At 42.3% G+C, this 19,925-nt stretch overlaps 1 protein-coding gene across 4 annotated transcripts in view; it reads right to left on the bottom strand.

The window, feature by feature from the left end:
* The window catches only part of lrguk (leucine rich repeats and guanylate kinase domain containing), a 97,126-nt gene that overhangs the window by 70,874 nt on the left and 6,327 nt on the right, over positions 1–19,925 (bottom strand). For 3 of the 4 annotated variants that reach the window (XM_062981254.1, XM_062981252.1, XM_008110282.3), the window contains exons 2-5: positions 10,096–10,203; positions 8,354–8,435; positions 7,476–7,576; positions 4,932–5,013 (exon numbers count right to left, since the gene is read on the bottom strand). In XM_062981254.1, coding sequence (XP_062837324.1) covers positions 4,932–5,013; positions 7,476–7,576; positions 8,354–8,435; positions 10,096–10,203 — 373 coding nt within the window. Of the gene's footprint in view, positions 1–4,931; positions 5,014–7,475; positions 7,577–8,353; positions 8,436–10,095; positions 10,204–12,570; positions 15,652–19,925 lie in introns of all 4 variants that reach the window. The other variant, XM_062981253.1, reaches the window with a different exon arrangement.

Genomic DNA, 19,925 nt, shown 5'->3' with positions numbered 1-19,925 from the left:
TGCACAATTATAAAAATTTAAACATTAGCCAATAAAAACAAATGACAAGAACTAATAAAAACATGGATTAAAACGGAGAGGTTGTAAAAGTAGACTGGGTAAGGTGCACCATATAAATATCGTAAACACGAGGTGACTGATAAAGTGCTGCAAATTCTTGGAAGTGCAAATTGGGATGGGAATAGACCCTGTGTCTATATCAAGTTGAGAAAGGTAAAAAGTGCAAAGGTAAAAAGGTAGACTGAGGGGCCTAGGAGGAGGCTTATGGGCTATAGCTTACTCACCTTTGCTTTAAAGCAGTGGTTCTCAACCTGGGGTCCCCAGATATTTCTGGCCTACAACTCCCAGAAATCCCAGCCAGTTTACCGAGCTGTTAGGATTTTTGGGAGTTGAAGGCCAAAACATCTGGGGACCCACAGGTTAAGAATCACTGCTTTAAAGGAAGACTTTGGTAAAGTCCTTGAGGGCAACAGATTTCACAGCCACCAGTCATGGTAGCTAAATGGAATCTGACAGACTGTTGAGCAACAGCTATCGTGGAAAAGTGAACAGATGAGATGGAACATTGTGTTGTTGAAGGCTTTCATGGCCGGAATCACAGGGTTGCTGTAAGTTTTCCAGGCTGTATGGCCATGTTCCATGTGAGGTCTGACCTCACAACCTCTGAGGATGCCTGCCATAGATATGGGCAAAATGTCAGGAGATAATGCTTCTGGAACATGGCCATACAGCCCAGAAAACACACAACAACCCTGAGATGGAACAGTTCATCATGTTTTTCTTGTCAGAAAGAGCAGGTTTGGGGCCTTGGAAAGAAATGGGGTGAGAGAAGGAGAAGTCCAGTAGAAGTCCTCTGTGATGATTAGTGGGCACAAGTGGATGGCTGTGGGCTGGCTGAGGAAGCCCTTTGAGTTAGAGTGATGGTACATAAGGGAGCTGAGGAAGGAGCTCTTCTCCCACTACCCTTCTTCTCCAAGTAAGGTAGCGACTCCAGACACCTACTACATGGATGGTTTTCTGGCAAAGAATAAAAGCAGGTAAAGGGCAGACTGGAGGAAGAGAAGAAAGTGATGCAGCAGGTAGCCAGAAGAACAGTAGAGCCAGGCCAGGCTAGAAGCAGGAGATGTTGCCTGCATTTCTCCAATGGTCAGTCTATTTCACTTGCTGGCTGTGAAGGCAGCTCATGACACATCTGTCTTCCTATCCTGGCAGTTTTGAAGCCCTAGCAGGCCAGCTAGAAACTGTGATAAAGGATTTCAATTTTTTAAAATATTTGAAATTCACCAATTTTATAATGGATGTCAAAAGCAACTGACAAATGACACTACCAAAAAAAAAAAAACAACACCAAAAAGTATACAACATAGCCAGACTCCGGGACCTCTGCCAGATGGCTAATTTATATAGGCTATATATCATAAGCCTTGCTACTTCTTATGAACCTTCCATAAAATCGTGATGAAACTGGAAAGAGGATGTGGGATTAGATACCTGCTCCAAGAAAGCCCTGTTTCACTTCTTGAAGAAGCAGTTACTTTGGTTTCCCATTTTATTTTTGCTTTAAACAGGTTAGGATTCTGTCATGGCCAAAGGGTGAATTGCTCTATGAGGATGCTCATCCATGTCAAAAGCCAGGGCAAGGCAGGCTCACTATTCATGAACCAGAGCATGGTATACAAGCAAACTAAAGTACCCTTTTGGCACTTCAAGCGTGACACTGGGCTGGAAAATCCCATTACATTAGGCGGCCTCGGAGAAAATAGCTTTTCCATAGCTCTTAAGACTCACAGAAAGAGGTAAACCTAGCCCTGAGATTACAAAAATTTGTGAGGATTAAGGGGCTTTCAGAAAAGCAAGCCAATGCACACATTTTAAATGTGGATAGCTAAAGTGTTACCAATTGAAAAAAAAATGTATTACATATTTTAGCCAGAGTCAGGGAGAATGCATAAATTGGGTGGAATAAATTAACAAATGTGCACTTTAGGGAAATTGTATTAGAAAAATGCACATGAATTTCCACACAGAAGAAAAAGCAAAGCCTCGCAACTCTACACAAAATAAGGAGTGGAAGAAAAGTCAAGTGGAATCTGGAGGAACACAATGCAATTGAGACTTGAGAGGCTGTCACAAGCTTAGCTTGATATGACCAAGCAAGACGAGGAGTCCCTGCACTCAGCAATCTAAGCCCATGGCAGGTGCCTGGCAGGCCATGGAAATTCAGTCATCAACACCTGCCATAGGATTGCCTTCTCCAGCTACAACTCTGTGTTTCCTGAGACAGGTCCTATGGGATGCAGATCCTTCCTTCTTTCCAACTGAGAATGACGTCTCCAGATGGAAGGGGTGAATCTGAGATTAAGAAGCTTGTTGACATAGAGCAGGGGTCCCCAAACTAAGGCCCGGGGGCCGGATGCGGCCCTCCAAGGTCATTTACCTGGCCCTCGCCCTCAGTTTTATAATATAATATTTTTATATCAGGTTTAATAATATAATATATTGTATATACATATAATATTGATAATAATCTTATGTTATACAATATAAAACTAATAGTAATACCATATAATAATAATTATATGTTATATATTACATATTATATAATAGTATAGTGGTATAGTTCAATATAGTAATATATAATGCTAATATTGTGTTATGCTAATAATATAATATATTGTATGTACATACAGCTGCTTTGAGTCCTCTTCGGGGTGAGAAGGGTGGGATATAAATGTAGTAAATAAATGCAGTAAATAAAAAAATTAATTTTAGACTTAGGCTCGGCAAAAGTCTGACATGACTTGAAGGCACACAACAACAACAACAATCCTAATTAACTTGACTATCTCATTGGCCAGTAGCAGGCCCACACTTTCCATTGAAATCCTAATAGGTTTATATTGGTTAAAATTGTTTTCATTTTTAAATATGGTATTGTTCTTTTGTTGTTGTTGTTGTTGCACTACAAATAAAACATGTGCAGTATGCTAGGAATTTGTTTGTATTTTTTTTTCAAATGATAATTCGGCCCCTCAACAGTCTGAAGGATTGTGGACTGGCCCTCTGCTTAAAAAGTTTGGGGACCCCTGACATAGAGTAACGGTAGGAATCATGCGCACATGTTGCTGGACTGCCACTCCCAGAATTCTTCACCACAGGTTATCTTTGCTAGGGTTTTGGGGAGTTGCAGCTTAACAACATCTGGATTGCCCTACCTAGGCATATAGTCCAATGTGTATGCAGAACATGAGGACTTGACATGTCAAACTTCAGATATGCTGCGTACATGGCAGAATTGTCTGGTTATGCAAAGTTTTTGGTACAAATATTGATGACTATCATGGAGACAAAAGGAACAGAAGTCTCATTAGAATCTTATTAATATATTTGGAAGAAATTGCATCAGACTCAGGTAATGAACAAACTTATTATCTATTGAGGGGAGATAATATATTTAGCTCAACAGATGGGGAAAGCCTTGGAGATTATTAATTGCGAAATTAAATGTTAGGCCCCATTTAACTGTATAAAATTAAATATTGGATGAAAAACAGAGGGCAGAGGGAAGGTGCACAGATATTTTTTTTACTTTTAGTATTACAGAAAATATTATTCTTTAGGAACAATGAATATCAAATAATTGGAAGTATAATAAAATGATACAAGTTGAGCATCCCTTATCTGGAAATCTGAAATTGGAGATACTCCAAAAACTGAAACTTTTTGCTTTCTGATGGCTCATTATTCACAAACTTTGTTTCATGCACAACATTATTTAAAAATATTGTCTATAAAAATACCTTCAGGCTATGGCTATAAGGTGTACATGAAACATAAATGAATGCTGTGTTTGGATTTGGTTCCCATCCCCAATATATTCCATTATGTATGCATATACAATGCAGATATTCCTAAATAAATATAAAATCTGAAACACTTATGGTGCCAAGCATTCCAGATAAGGAATATACAAACTGTACAAGATAGAAAGAACAGCCTATATAGCCATTTTATTGGAAGTTTAATAGGACAAAATCAATGCAATATTTTTATTTGAACGGAAGAATGTATATTGTGAGTAGTTTACATAGATATTTTCTATATTACTGATTATAATGGGGGGCATATGTAGAAAAGATGAGGAAGGCAAAAATTAAAACACACACTTCTTGTATCCAGGTGGTGCCTAGAGATGGGAGCATTGTTTATCCTTTTCTTCTGCACCTCTTGGGAGAATGGCCCAAGAAGCCTTCCTCCCTTTGGAAGATGCACATTTTCTTGACAGGCATGAATCAAAGACCTTTAACATCTCTCAAACATCAGCATTTGAGAAATGCTGATGTTTGAGTGATCAACATTTGTTTCCTCTCTAGTACCTCTGCTTTAGTTATATAGCCAATGCACCACAATCCTGTTGTATTGAATGTATACAATACATGTGCTACAACCTTGCTCACCTTTTGGAACAAGAGTTGGAAGATAATAAGAGCTAAACCAGAAATTGTTGTTCACTGTATTTTTCTTTTTCTTTAACTGTACGTTTTTTAAAAGCTAAAAAAATATCCTCGCAAGATTGAAATAACTTTTCAGCCTCCTATCTAGGGCAACCGAGCAAATGTGGTGAAGCAGTTTGAGTATCAGAATACAAATCCCTGCTTGGCCATGGAAACCTACTGGGTAAGTCACACTCTCTCAGCTTCAGAGGAGAGCAATGATAATCCCTATCTGACAAAACCTAGCCATGATAGGTTTGCCATGGGGTTTTCAGCATATGTTGGAAATGACTTGAGTAAGAAATCAAAGGCAATACTACATTTATTTCAGAGTCTATGAATAAAACATCCCTGGCATTTAAAAGAGTCATGGGCTGAGCTAGTAGAACTATACAATTCTACTTATCTCTAGAAACCCACCTTTCCAAAAAAGGATACTATCCAGTATGAGCTTTGTAAGAGCCTGATAGGCAGAAAGATCTCGCATTTCCGGGATACGGTTGTATGCAAAATTCACCACCTGGAAAGGCAGGAAGGGAAGAACACACTCCACTGCCACAGACTATTTCCCTTCAACCAGCCTCCCCTGCCCCATATCCGGCACAGGCAAACTGGAGGGTCCTTCTCCTGAGTTTGATGCAGTTCATGTGACATAATTCATGTGCAGATCTGTAACACTCACCACTCATAGTTTAGAATCACGGCGTTGGGAGAGACTACAAGGGCCATGTAGTTCAAACCCATGCCATAATCAATGCACTTCTGACAATCCAGCCACTGTTTAAACCTTTTGCAGACAGGGACAAAAATTTGCTTCCATTTGCAAATGTTAGTGTTGTACCCAAATATGAACACTAAAGCACTAAGGAATATGACCAAGGAGGGGCTGTCCCATTCACTTCAATGCTGTGGCATGTTCTCAAAGTCCCCAAAACATGTCTAGGTGGAAGGAGTAATGGCAAATAATCTTAGATTTCTCCGCCTCTGAAATCATTCCCTTAATATTACTGGTTGGTAGAAAACAATTTCATTTCTTCCAGATATTTCTGTGGTCTTAACCCTCTATGTCAGGCATGGGTAAACTTTGGCCCTCCAGGTATTTTGGATTTCATCTACTAGAAATCCCAGCCAGCTTACTGGCTGTTAGAAATTGTGGGGGTTGAAGTCCAAAATACCTGGAGCGTCGAAGTTTGACCATGCCTGCTCTATGTCATTATCTCTGCTTTCTCTGGGGAAAATGCATTTCTCCAAATGTTGCTGGACTGCAACTCCTACCAACTTTAGGAGCTGCACCTAGATCCTAAAGCATTTCACTGATGAAAATTGGGACACCGGTGTCAAAGCCATGCTAAATTATGTTCAAGGTGCCTAATGTTATTACAGAAGAAGAACACAGAAGAAGCTGTTTTCTTTTGCTTGATGCTCCTGAAAGGGCAAGAATCCACCTCTTCTCTCTGCTGAGTCAAATAAGTTCAAACTCTGCACTTTGAATTCAGTTTACAATAACTGAAGTAAGCTGAGGACAAAGGAGGAATGTGGGAGAGGATGGAGAGAAATATGGACATTTTAAAAGCAGCTTAAAAGTGGGAGGAGAGAGGATTAATCCTGATTGCCCCTGCCATATTGAAATTGTTGGGCAGTACTCAGTAATTCCCTAACTGTGGATACTTTGCTCCACACTTGCCAAGCTTTCTATTCAGCTTAATGATGCCTTCTCTTCATTCGCATTGCTTCCCACACAGCTCTGTATTACCGGAATGCCCTTCAGCTGACATCTAATTCCCTTCCTCTATTTTGTGCATTCATGCATTTGATCAACTGACCCTTCTTCCATTTTATTTTCCTTGCCATTCCTCCCTAATGTGCCTTTACTTTTGGATTGTACCCTACAGACACAGGGCTATGTTATTACATTTTTGAATGGCAGACATTTGAGGTATCTCAAGAATAATTTCCTCCCAGAGAGCTGGGAAATTATAAGGTCCAATACTCTTTTTCCTAAAATCCTTTTCACCTTCTTGAAAGTAAAATTAACACATATCTAACCATTTTGAAGTGACACTAAGATGGCTACTTCAAGCACTGTGTTTTTAGTGAACCAACAAGTTCTATTTTGGTGCACCAATACCATCCTTAAAATTGGTTTCAAAAATCTACATTTCAAAGAGCTCGACCCCTGCTCACCTTCTCTGTATGGATATTTTAGGCCAGGAGAAAGCCCTTTAGCAAAATCACCTGTGCACACTTCTGCATCAATATATGCTCACATACAGTGGCTCACTCAAAACTACAGGACTTACTTTCCAAGATGTTAACAACGTACAGCTGTGATCACTGATCACAATTACAAATAATGGGCCCTATGAAGACAGAGAAGGAATGTGGAAAAGCAAGAAAAAAAGCCGCTCAAATAAAGTCTATCAAACACACTCATTTCAAAGTGAAGAATTTGATTTCAGAGACCTTGTTGAGGCCAACATTATTATGGTGTGTGGGACCAACAGCAAAATAATGAGATCAGAATCAGCACATTTTAAGACGAAAGTTCTTATGGCGATTAGGAAAGGCATAGCAACTTTTTCCAAAAGTGGGAGGGAAACATACAAAAACCTGGGAAACCACCAAATTGTGGTATAATAAAGGAGAATAGCTATCTAGGCAAATTTAGAAAGTGGGATTGGGACCCAAGAAAATGCTATTAAGCAATGACAGGATAAGGAAAAACCTTATATAAGGTTGCAAAAAAAGCAACATTGCTGGCCCAAAGGAGTTTAAACAATTAGGGTCAACTTCCTCCATTAGCAAACAAAACACATAAGAACACCAAAAATTTGGGGAAGTGGAATCCTTGTAACTACATTGAATTTAAAAACCAAGCCAGATCCTACAAATTTCTTCAATGAACCAACATTTTGGGTTATTAGGCACATGAAAATAATCTGAATTCAAAGACAATGCAGAAAGCTGTATTATGTTTCTTACTTGCAAACTCTTAGGTGGTTTGAAGTTGAAGTACGTGGTAAGTTTGTTATGGGAAGCATCCAGTTCTAGCAAATAAGGCATGTGACTGACACATGAAAGCTCTGGAAACAAGAAATAGAGAAAAAAATAAAATGGAGAAGCTGCATACCATGAGATCAGCACTGATTTTAATTTTGATATTTGATATTGGATAGCTAGGCTGCAACTACAAAGCTCAGCTGTATGTGCTTTGCACTTTACATGAAATGTGCCTTCCATGGTGAACTATGGTGAAGTTTCCTAGCAAGATTGTTTAGAAGGAGATTTGCTTTTGCCTCCCTCTGAGTGTGATTTCCCAAAAGTCACATTGTGGGTTTCTATGGCTGAAAGAGGATTTGAACCCTCATCTCCAGAGTCATAGCTCAACATTCAAACCACTCCACCCCACCGGCTTCCTGCCCTTGGTTTAATCCCTGGAATTTCTTGCTAAACTATTCCATATAGCAGGATTGGAAAAACCTTTGCAACCTTGGTGAGCAAAGACAGCAATGGCGCTAGATGGGCCATTGGTCTGACTCTATCCAAATCTGTTCCTAATGTTTAATCTTAGCTCCAGCTCCAGACCTAACATGGCTCTTTGCATTTTATTTCCAGATAATAAACTGGGCAATAATCTTTATGTTCTAGTTGTTGAGCATATGTCATTATGGCATATTATATGGGCTTGAACGCGGCCCTCTTTACATTCTCCAGGGGATCCAGTCATTTTGCAGAGCCACTTCAGCGGAGACAGGAATCGCTTTTATAATAAGAGAACTATGTTGTTGTCCAACACATTTTTCCTGCTGTCTGAAATGGTTTTTACAGTTCACAAGTTTACAGAAGCGATGACCACGTACCATAAATTTTATTGTTGGAAAGATCGAGCTTCTCAAGATGAACGTATCTGCAAAGAAGGCTAATGTCACTTAAACGGCGGTCCTGAGGAGGGAAGTGAGAAAGGGAATTCAGGATGTGTAACCCTGTGGCTGCCAACTCTTTCAAGGTGATCCCAAGGTTCAGTTCTACTTATCACACTGTGAAAACATTAAAGCTCAGGGCTTTTTGAGGAGTGAATAGATGAGGGGGAAAAACACGCATATGGACTGATTTTTCCAAAATATAACGATCATGCTAGCAAGTGAGGTTCATCTGCAAGTACATGAACTCTGTCACATAGGCCATGCAATCATCTATATATATAAAAGAGTGATGGCATCAGGGCAGCGGACAAAACAACAAAACTACAGGCCCCCCAACCTCGAAATTTGACAACACAACCCATCATCCACGGCTCTAGGTTGATACAACAAAAAGAAAAGAAAAATAAAGTCCTAATTAGAGGGAAAAGAATAATTGTTTTTATCCAATTGCTGCCAGTTGGAGGGCTAAGCTCCACCCACTTGGTCTCCTAGCAACCAACTCAGCCCAGGGGACAGGCAGAGTTAGTCCTCAGGCCTCTTCCACACTGCCTATAAAATACAGATTATCTGATTTTAACTGGATTATATGGCAGTGTAGACTCAAGGCCCTTCCACACAGCTATATTACCCATTTAGAATCTTATATTATCTGCTTTGAACTGGATTATCTGCCAAATCATTCACTTCAGTGTGCATTTTATACAGCTGTGTAGAAGGGGCAGTTCTAGGCAGATAATATAAGATTACAAATATACAGTAGAGTCTTACTAATCTAACATAAACAGTGTCCTCTATCCTCACCACTGTCACAGTACACAAACAACCAAATGCATACTAAACATAAAGACAACCATACAACAGACATTCAATACCATCACTACCTCAACAATTTCTCACCAACACCACCAGACAATGCCACAGCAATGCGTGGCCGGGCACAGCTAGTACAATATAAATTTAGAAAAGTATAGGGAGCATCCTAGTATTGCTACAGTCCTCACACCATATTGTAAATGAACAGGGAATAATTATGATTTATCTAATACTCCACAGATTTGAACTAGTTGAGCTGAACTCACACTTTACAGTGGAACAATTGGGACTAAAGGAATAACGGGATAGTGCATAGGCTAGTATTTCTCATTTAATCCTGATCTTTCCAGATAAAATACACGATGAGGAAGAATGATCCTTCTCTGCTTCAGTAAAGATCCTAGATACCTCCATCAGGTCGACAAAACTACCTGGTGAGACGGATCATTCAACATGGTACATGGCAGCCTACTATTGATAGACAGATTTTCTTATTTTGTTACTACCTTCTGAATATAATTATGAAATTATAATTTTATAGAGGAAAGGGAACTTTGGGATTAGTGTAGCACTCACTTTTGGACTTGAAAGAGAAGAGAGGTGTGCAGAACCATGTGATCAGATAGTCTAGAATGATAGTTCTCAACCTGTTGGTCCCCAGGTGTTTTGCCTACAACTCCCAGAAATCCCAACCGGTTTACCAGCTGTTAGGATTTCTGGGAGTTGAAGGCCAAAACATCTGGGGACCCAAAGTTTGAGAACCACTGGTCTAGAAGGTCAATGCCACCATGTTATACCTACCTTTTCCCAGGGCTATGTTTAAAGGAAGTGGCTGCAATGGCTTCAAGCTACTGACATGAACTTACTGAAAGTGAAAGATTGAGGTAGACATGTTCTGTGCCAGGGGCCGAACGCCCCAGTTTGAGAAGGGCTTCAGCAACCATCTCTTCATTCAGCACCCCATCAAATTCCTCCTGGGAAATAGGAAAATGACAATTTGGTTATGCTAAATTAACCAAAGAAGAAGAAAGAGTCTGAAGGGCAGAATGATGTCTTACAAGATTTAATTCACAGTTCTACTCATACACACACACACACATAAGTAAAAGATAGGTAGTGGTGTGGGCAAAAGAGCCCATATCAGAACCTATCATTTATTTTTTGTGGAGTCCATATTAGCCCATATTAAGGAATGCCATCATCAGGCCATACCCTAGAGACTGGAGAGATAATAAACATTTTCTTTTAACCTGTCTGATTGTAACAAAATGAATAACAAAGCAGGGTAAAGCAAACAAGTGTTAGCAAAAAGAGCTTGACATGAGGTCCCCCATCAATCAGGTCCAGACCTGGTTAGTGCCAACAGCACAACAGGGATCAGTCCTCCCAAGACCACTAATTGGCCACAGAGATGCTAATTGCTCAGTGAAGTCCCATTTCACGAAACCATCTGCTGCATCTACTCAGTGGGATGTGCCATGTTGATGGAACACACAAACATTCAAAGACTTGCTTTGCTGTTGCCAGGTGACGGTTCCCCAACTGGGACGCCTGTACCTACATATGCCATGAAATACTGATTTAAATTTGAGGTGAAAGTCAAAATTTAATATACTCCTACAGATATTGTTGTTCTGCAAGTTCCAAAAACCCAATGCCAGCACAGCCAATGGCAAAGAACATTGGCAGTTGCAATTCACAATAACATCAGAATGACCAAGTAATTTTCACCCAAAAAATGTTTGTCCATCCAGGTCATTTTGGTTCTTGCTGATGTTTCCGGGTCATATCACCATCATTTTTTTTTTGGTGGGGGGGGGGGGGGTCACAAAGTGATATCCTGATCACATTTAGTCAGTTTCAGAGGAAATTTCAGCTGTTTTGATAGTGGGGAATAGAAGCAAAATTATCCCTTAATACAGTAGAGTCTCACTAATCCAAGCCTCGCTTGTCCAAGCCTCTGGATAATCCAAGCCATTTTTGTAGTCAATGTTTCCAATATATTGTGATATTTTGGTGCTAAATTCATAAATACAGTAATTACAACATAACATTACTGCGTATTCAACTACTTTTTCTGTCAAATTTGTTGTATAACATGAAGTTTTGGTGCTTAATTTGTAAAATCATAGCCTAATTTGATGTTTAATAGGCTTTTCCTTGATCAGTCCTTATAATCCAAGATATTCGCTTATCCAAGCTTCTGCCGGCCCGTTTAGCTTGAATTAGTGAGACTCTACTGTATTTCTTTTCACCCAAGAGGATTTTTTTTCCCTGCTATTTTTGTTTGGGGAGTATAAGAATATTCAGTATCTACAGCAGAGTAGAATGCAGCATAACCAGTGCTATTTATGAACTTACGGTAGGAAACAGAAGAGAAAATACACAAGATGCTCTGCTAAAGTTTTTAAAAAGGTAAAAACTTAATTTTACTGTTACAGGTAATACATCTCAGATAAAAGAATAGATAGACAAAAAGAAAGTTAGCTAACTTTGGCAGGAGAGTCCCCAACACTGACTCTTGCGTAAGGGATCTTGAGACAGAGAAGTCTCATGGTGCTCCCTTCTCAAAACAAAGAATAATAAAAGTATTGAAGATTTTTGGGAACAAGGAAAGGTGACATCTCCATACAGGCAGAAAGCAAATGCGTTATACAGATCTAGGAAAGAGGAAACAAAGCCGCAAACCTGCACCACAGGGCTCTCTCTGTCCCTACTCGCTATATTAGCAAGTGCTAAGGCTTCTTCACTTCCAACATTCCACATTCCGTCTTCAAAGCAAATGTTCCTGCCAATCTACTTGGCACTCATCTCCGGAAATCTGAACTCTTTCTGCAATTATCCGAATAGCTCTGTACTGATACTAATAATAAAAAAACAAACCCTTCCATAAGGTTCCCTGGAGGGCTACCTGTTTATCTGAGAGAAACTAACCCCTCCCCATAGTTACTATGCTGAGCAAAGAGAATCCTTCATCAACAAGGTGCTGGTAATTTTCCATGCCTGGGCTCTCAAATTCTCTAGGGAAACTCATCAGTTCTCCATAAGTATCAAAGTAATGCGATCCACAGAACACACAATTCTCATAATTTCTTTTATAGGAATGCTCCAAACCATAACTTAACCTATCAGTTCTACACAAGTAACAAAGTAACCTCTAGAATACATGGTTCTGGTAATTTTCTTTTTTTATAATATCTATCAATCTATCTATCTATCTATCTATCTATCTATCTATCTATCTACCTACCTACCTCAGACCTCTGAAAGGTGCACTTGCTTTAAATAGACAAGTTCTTTCTCCCACCCGAACATTTCACAGATATATACACCCTACTTGCCTCATTTCCAACAGACCTCTGAAGAAACCTCTGAGGATGGCAGCTACAGATGCAGCCCGAGAACGTCAGGAGAGAATGCTACTGGAACATGGCCATACAGCCTGAAAAACTCACAGCAACCCAAAGAGAGGAAAGCAAGAAAGAGTAAAAGAAGGGAAAGAAAGAATAAGAGATCATAGAATCATAGAGTTGGAAGATACCACATGGGCCATCTAGTCCAACCTATTGCCATGCAGGAAAAGCAAAAAGTAGAGATGGCCATTCAGCCTCTGTTTAAAAGTTTCCAAGGAAGGCGTTTCCACCGGACACCGAGGCAGAGAATTCCACTGCTGAACAGCTCTTTTTACAGTCAGAAAATTCTTCCGAATGTTCAGGTGGAATCTCCTTTCCAGTCATTTGAACCCATGGCTCCAAACCCTAGTTTCCAGGGCAGCAGAAAACAAGCCTACTCCCTCTTCCTTATGACACCCTTTCATATATTTAAACACGGCTCTCATTTTCTCCTCTCAACCTTCTCTTCTGCAAGATAAACACAGCCAGTTCTTTAGGATGCCTCTCAGAGGGATTCATGGTCTCTAGACCTTTAATCATTTTGGTTGCTCTCTTTCTCTGGATACTTTCCAGCTTGTCAATATCTCTTTTGAACTATGGTGCCCAGAATTGGACACAATGTTATTCCAGGCAAGGTCTGACCAAAGAAGAATAGAGGCGACTTCCCTCGATCTGGACACTAGACTCTTTTGGAAGCAGCTCAAAATTCCAATGGCTTTTTTTTCTATTTTTAAAATCACTTAATTTTCTTCTGATTCCATGTTTATCTTCCACAACTATTTAACATTATTACACCCTTTCCTCCCCCCTCCCTCCTTCCTCTCCCCCAACCTCTAGAAGCAGTATTTTCCTTCATTTGAATTTTATTTTAATTGATTCGACTTAAATGTATATTTGGTTCTCCTTTTGAGGATGTGATCCTGGAGCATAACATCTGCTAAATATTCAAACCATTTTAACTTTCCACTTTCTGTGTTCTTTCCAGCTCAACACCACAGTTGCTTGGGTGGCGACTGTCATATTTTTTATAATTTTGGCCCAACCTTTAATGTTGTCCTTCCTCTCTACTTTCTGGGTGTAAAACTTCTTTTATATTCAACTCCAGTTTATGCCCTATTAATCCTTCCATTTCCCTTTTACCTTGATATAGAATTTTTGTACTTTATCGCAGTCCCACCACATATGCATATAGGAGCTAATTCCTCCACATCTGTGCCAACATAATTTTGTAGATGATTTAATTATGTGAGCTAATTTAATTGGGGTTCTATACGATTTGGTCAATATTTTCCTCCGTGTTTCTCTGGTCCTTATATATTTAATTTTCTTATTGAGTTGATCTAATGTTTGATGTCTAACTCGTTACTGTGTGTTAAACGGGGTTACAATCCCTCTGAAGACGCAGGTTTGCAGTTTGAGTCCCTTCGGGGAGATAGGGCAGTCTACAAATAAAGTTTCATCATCATCATCATCATCACCATTATTATTAGGGTGTTCTTCTGGACTCATCGCCGACCCCGGAAACTCAGGTGTCAATGGTGGCCAGGGGGGCCTTCGCACAATTAAAACTTGTGAGCCAACTGCGCCCGTACCTTGAGAAGGCAGATCTGGCCATGGTGGTCCATGCCCTTGTCACATCCAGAATGGATTACTGTAATGCGCTTTATGTAGGACTGCCCTTGAAGACTGTTCAGAAGCTGCAGCTGGTCCAAAATCTGTGGCCAAGTTGCTCACTGAAGTGCCGTACAGGGAGCAAACAACACCCTTGTTACGGCAGCTCCACTGGCTACCAGTGTGCTTCCGGGCACAATTAAAGGTGCTGATTTTAACCTTTAAATCCCTGAATGGTTTAGGTTTAACCTATCTATCTGACCGCATCTCCTGATATTAACCGGCTCGAGCATTACAAGCAGCAGGGGAAGTCCTACTCTCGGTCCCACTCCCGTTGCATGTGTGGCTAGTGGAAACAAGAGAGAGAAAGAAAGAGCTTCTCAACTGTGGTTTCTCAGCTCTGGAACTCCCTGACGAGGGACATCAGAAAGGCGCCCTCCCTATTACCCTTTAGAAAGCCAATAAAACTTTTATGTGGAAGGAAGCATTTAGGAATGACAATAGTTAACCGCGTGAAGTGCAATGGATGTAGAAAATGGGTTGTTGTGCATTTTCCGGGCTCTATGGCCATGTTCCAGAAGCATTCTCTCCTGACATTTCGCCCACATCTATGGCAGGCATCCCCAGAGGTTGTGGACATTATTCCACAGATATATAAACTCCACTTGTCTAGTTTCCAACAGACTTCACAACCTCAAAGGATGCCTGCCATAGATGTGGGTGAAACGTCAGGAGAGAATGTCTCTGGAACATGGCCATACAGCCCGGAAAATGCACAATGACCCAGTGATTCCGGCTATGAAAGCCTTTGACAACACAATGTAGAAAATGATAATGAGATGGAAGTGATTTTGAATTTTAATTATAGTTAGTTTTAATAATGTTTTACCATGTATTGTTGTTATTATTATTATAGATTTCACATGTAGTGATTTTATGTATTTGAATGTGAGGTTGAACGGTATTGAATTGTGCATATTTTAGCCACTCCAAGACCCTCAATGAGGGAAAGAGGGCAGGATATAAAACAAAGTAAATAAATATAATACAGTAAATACTATTCAAGTCATCTTTCCACATCTCAGACTGTCGGCTCACTACAGCCACTCCTGAATGAATACACGAGACTAGCTGTGTTGTCACCAGAAAGTTTACTGCCGGAAACATCGACATGGAAAAAGCCAAGAATGGGAGGCGTCTGCCAGCATTCCTTTTTATACCCTCCCCCCTCATTTGAAAACGCATTTCCCGCCCAACAAAACCCCGCGAAGTTTTCCCGCCAAGTCCAGCAGCCGTTTCTTCTCAGGATCCCGAGATGCAGGTGTCTTATCAGTACACATTGTCAGTGACCCTGAAACTCAGAGCCATACCCAGGCTCTAGTAGCAGGGTTCTGACATGGCGTCCTCCTCCCCTTCGTCCTGAAAGAGAAAGATTAAATACAACTATTGTTCTCCGCTGTCCAATGTTACTTTGTACTTTTTCAAAAGGCTGCAGTGAAACACCGGGTGTACTTTCCCTAAGTCCTTGGGCAACCTCAGCTGATAGGTTACTTCATTTACCCTTCTTGTAATTCTGAATGGCCCTATATAGCGTGGTGCCAGTTTCTTCGATGGAAATCCCAACTTCAGATTTTTTGTACTCAGCCAAACTAGATCCCCTTCGCCCAATTCGTCCCCTTCTCAGCGCCTACGATCAGCAAAGAGTTTGTACTTCCTTTGCATTTCTCGTAGTGCCTTCACCACGTCCTGCCACCCTTGCTTGATTTTGGCCGGCCACTCCTCGTCTGTTTGACCTTCTCCTTCCCTCCACCCGGGTAGTCTGGGGAATGGTGCCACATCCTGTCCGTACACTATTTCGAACGGGGAACGACCTGTAGCCGAATGTACAGCCCCGTTAAACGCCATTTCAGCAAAAGGTAGTAGTTCCGCCCAATCATCCTGTCTATAGTTTGTGTACATTCTCAAAAATTGACACAGTGTTTGCTGAGTGCGTTCGACCCCCCCATTGGTCATGGGATGGAAGGCTGAGCTCAGATTCCTTTCTGCTCCCAACAGCTGTAAGAATTTCCCCCAGAATTTAGCAGTTAACTGGACTCCACGGTCACTAATTATTTTGTCAGGACATCCATGTAGGCGATAGACATGCTTTACATACAAATCAGCAAGTTTTCAGCAGAAGGGAGTTTCGGCAGGGCTACAAAATGCACTTGTTTTGAGAAGAGGTCCAATATTGTCCAAATGTACCTGTGGCCTCTACTGGGGGGTAGCTTGCCGACAAAATCCATTGCCACGCATTCCCATGGTCTCGTGGGTTCCACCACCTTTTGCAAGAGCCCTTGAGGTTTTCCAGGTGGTGTTTTGCTCTCTGCACACAATCCACACTGAGTGACATATAGCCTAGCGTCTTTCCTCATTCCGGGCCACCAGCATTGTTTGGCTAACAGTTTAATTGTCCTGGTAGGTCCCAGGTGACCTGCACCCTTGTTATCATGGCATTTTCTCAGCATCTCTTGCCTCAAACTTTCAGGAATGTACAATTTCTTATTTACAAACACCAAATCCCCATACAGTTCCCCCCGTTCCTTGTTCGTTTGTAACCAGACGTCCTCCCCGTATGCTCGCTTCAACTCTCCTTCCCACATTTCCCCTCCCCCCGTGGAAATGGCAGTACCTTTGTTTTCTCTAGTTGCCTGTGCTCGAGTTAACACTGCCAGACCCCATTGCTTATCTAGGAAAATACTTCCCTCAGATTCCTGAAATCCTCCCCATGCTGGGGCATCCAAGAGTGTCAGCCAGTATGTTGTGTTTCCCTTGGAAGAACTTTAGCTTGAAATCAAAGCGGCTAAAGTATTGGGCCCACCTTATTTGCTTCGCTGACAGTTTGCAAGGGGATCTCAGGTATTGCAAATTTTTGTGGTCAGACCACACTTCAAACGTGATCCCACTTCCTTCCAGGAAGTGTCTCCAGCACTCTAATGCCTTCAAAATTGCTAAGGCCTCCCTCTCCCAGATTGGCCAGTTTTTCTGTTTCACTAAACTTTTTCGACAAATAGCTACATGGTTTTAGATTCCCCCCTTCGTCCTTCTGTAGCAAAACTGCCCCATATGCACAGTCTGATGCATCACAATGTATCACAAATGCTTTAGACATGTCAGGGTGTTGTAGGATGGACTCCTCTGTGAATCGCTTCTTTAGAGCTTCGAAAGCCTCCTGGCATTCCAATGTCCAGGTCAGTTTGGCCCCAGGGGCCTTCACTTTGGCTGTTTCCCCCCTCCCTTTCGTCTTTAACAAGTCAGTTAATGGTAAAGTGAGACGCGCAAAGTCCTTAATGAATGTCCTGTAGAAGTTTGCAAACCCCAGAAAGGATTGCAGCTGTTTCCGCGTTTTGGGGGCTTCCTACCCCCTTATATCTTCTACTTTCGCAGGGTCCATCGCCACTCCCTGGGGGGAAATCCTATACCCTAGAAAGTCTATTTCGTCTCTGTTGAACTCACACTTGGCTAGCTTCGCGTACAGTTTCGCTTCCCTCAACTTTTGGAGGACTTCCCTAACCAGTTTCACGTGTTACTCCCTGTTCTGAGACATTATTAATATATCATCAAGAAAAACAAAAACTCCCCTGTACAGTAATGGATGCAACACTTCGTTGATCAATTGCATGAACGCTGCCCCGCCTCCACTCAGTCCAAAAGGGAGGACACAATAATTATACAGACCGAATGCGCAGGAGAAGGCCGTCTTCTATCTGTCCTCTGGTTTGATTTGCAATTTATGATATGCTTCAATCAAATCTAACTTGGTGAATATCTTCCCCTCTGACAACTGGGCAATTAAATCCTTCACTAAAGGTAGGGGGTATTTATTTACAGTACTGATTGCGTTCAGGCCTCTGTAGTCGATGCAGAGCCTCAACAATTGGTCCTTTTTCCGCCTAAACAACACGGGTGCTCCTAAAGGAGAATTCGAATGCTCGATGAAACCCCTCGCTAGGTTCTTATCGATATACTTTCTCAGTTCCTCCTTTTCTCTAGCCGACATTGGATACAATTTCGCCTTAGGAAGCTCTGCTCCTGGGATTAGCTCTAGTTTCACTTCCACACTCCGCTTTGGTGGAAAATTGTCTGCTTCCTTCTCGTCAAACACATCCACAAAATCACAGTACTCTGGGGGCAATTTTTCCGCCAGTTCTGCTAGTCTGATGGAATCCTCCTCTCCCCTGTTCCCTGGCTCCCCTCTCCCAATCTTATTCCAAAATGCATGCTCTTATCTTCCCAGTTGATTTGCGGGTTGGCCTGCCCTAACCACGGCATGCCCAGTATAACATTGTAGCTGGCTATTTGTGATATCACAAATGACACCCTTCCTTCCCAACATCCTATCTTACACTTCACGCCCTCGACACTGTGTCTGGCTAACGATCCTGATGCCGTAGATCCGTCCAACTGCGAAAAGGCTATTGGGGATTCTAGGCTCGTCCTTTCACATCCTAGTCCCGCTGCTAATTCAGGCGTAATGATGTTCCTAGAACATCCACAATCGATAAATGCTTTACATGTTGCTTGCTTACTGCCACTCTCAAGCTGAATTGGAACTACCAACATTCTTTTGTCCTGACTTACCAACCCCCCCAAACGGTCCCTCATCGGTGGTTCTTCCTCTGCACGTTTGCCGGCTGCGGCCTTCGGTTTGGGTAGACCTCCGCCTTCTCCTTTCCTCTGCCAGCATTCGGCAGCCCTGTGCCCCACTCGGCCTCACACAAAACAACAGCTCCCGCTTGCTTTCACATTCCCTTTCGGCTCTGCTCTCCTCCCGGTTGGAGTCGATTCTCCCTTCCGGCTTCCCTCTTTCATCTGTGGCTGTTGATGCTGCCCTCCTCTGTGCCTCCTCGCTTGGGCCAGCAATGTCTCGATGCGCCCTGCTAGCTGGATCCACCCGTGCAATGTGTCAGGCTCATCGCGGTGCACTGCCAAGGAGAGAATCTCCCGCCTGAGTCCTTCCTTAAAGATCTCAATCTTCGTCACCGCGGACCATTCTGGCACCTTTTCGGCAAGGCACTGGAATTCCTCTGCGTATTCAGATACCGATCTCTGTCCCTGGGAGACGGTCTTTAGCTTCTCCCTCGCCCAGATCTGCTCCAATGGGTCTCAAAAACGGGCCTCCAGAGCTTCCATGAAGCACCTAACTGACCCCAAACATGGGTCGTGCTGCGCGTCCAGCTGGACGTACCAGCTAGCTGCTCCCCTCTTCAGCACTGCACCGATGGCCCGGACCCGGCTAGACTCGGTCCTAAAGGTATGGGCATTGTCTTCCATATAGCCCCTCACCGTGGTTAGGAAAAAATCCAGTTCAGAGGACTCTCCTCCATACCCTATCCTCAGCTCCTCTCGTCTCTGTTGGGGTCCCTGTGGCGGCAATCCCCAATGTTCTGCCCGTCGCAAGCCCCCTTGAGGCCTCAGAGGCCCCGCCGCTGCTTCCCGTTGCCCTGTGCCACGCCCGGCATTCACTAGGGGCACCAGGGGTTCAGGTTGGAACGTGGCTGGGATTCCTAGGGGCATTTCCCCTTCGTCGTCGCTCTCCTCCACCCGCGTCAAGTTTGCTAAGGTCCTGGGTCGGGCGCCAAGCCCTTTTCGCATTCCCCTTCCCCTCGGTGCTGGGAGGTCTGCGAAGCTCTGGCTGCTTCCCATGCTCAAGT

This window comes from Anolis carolinensis, chromosome 5, assembly GCF_035594765.1.
Source record: "Anolis carolinensis isolate JA03-04 chromosome 5, rAnoCar3.1.pri, whole genome shotgun sequence".
Lineage (NCBI taxonomy): Eukaryota > Metazoa > Chordata > Lepidosauria > Squamata > Dactyloidae > Anolis > Anolis carolinensis.
Note: the sequence above shows the minus strand (reverse complement) of the source record. Positions and strands in the feature narration are given on the sequence as shown.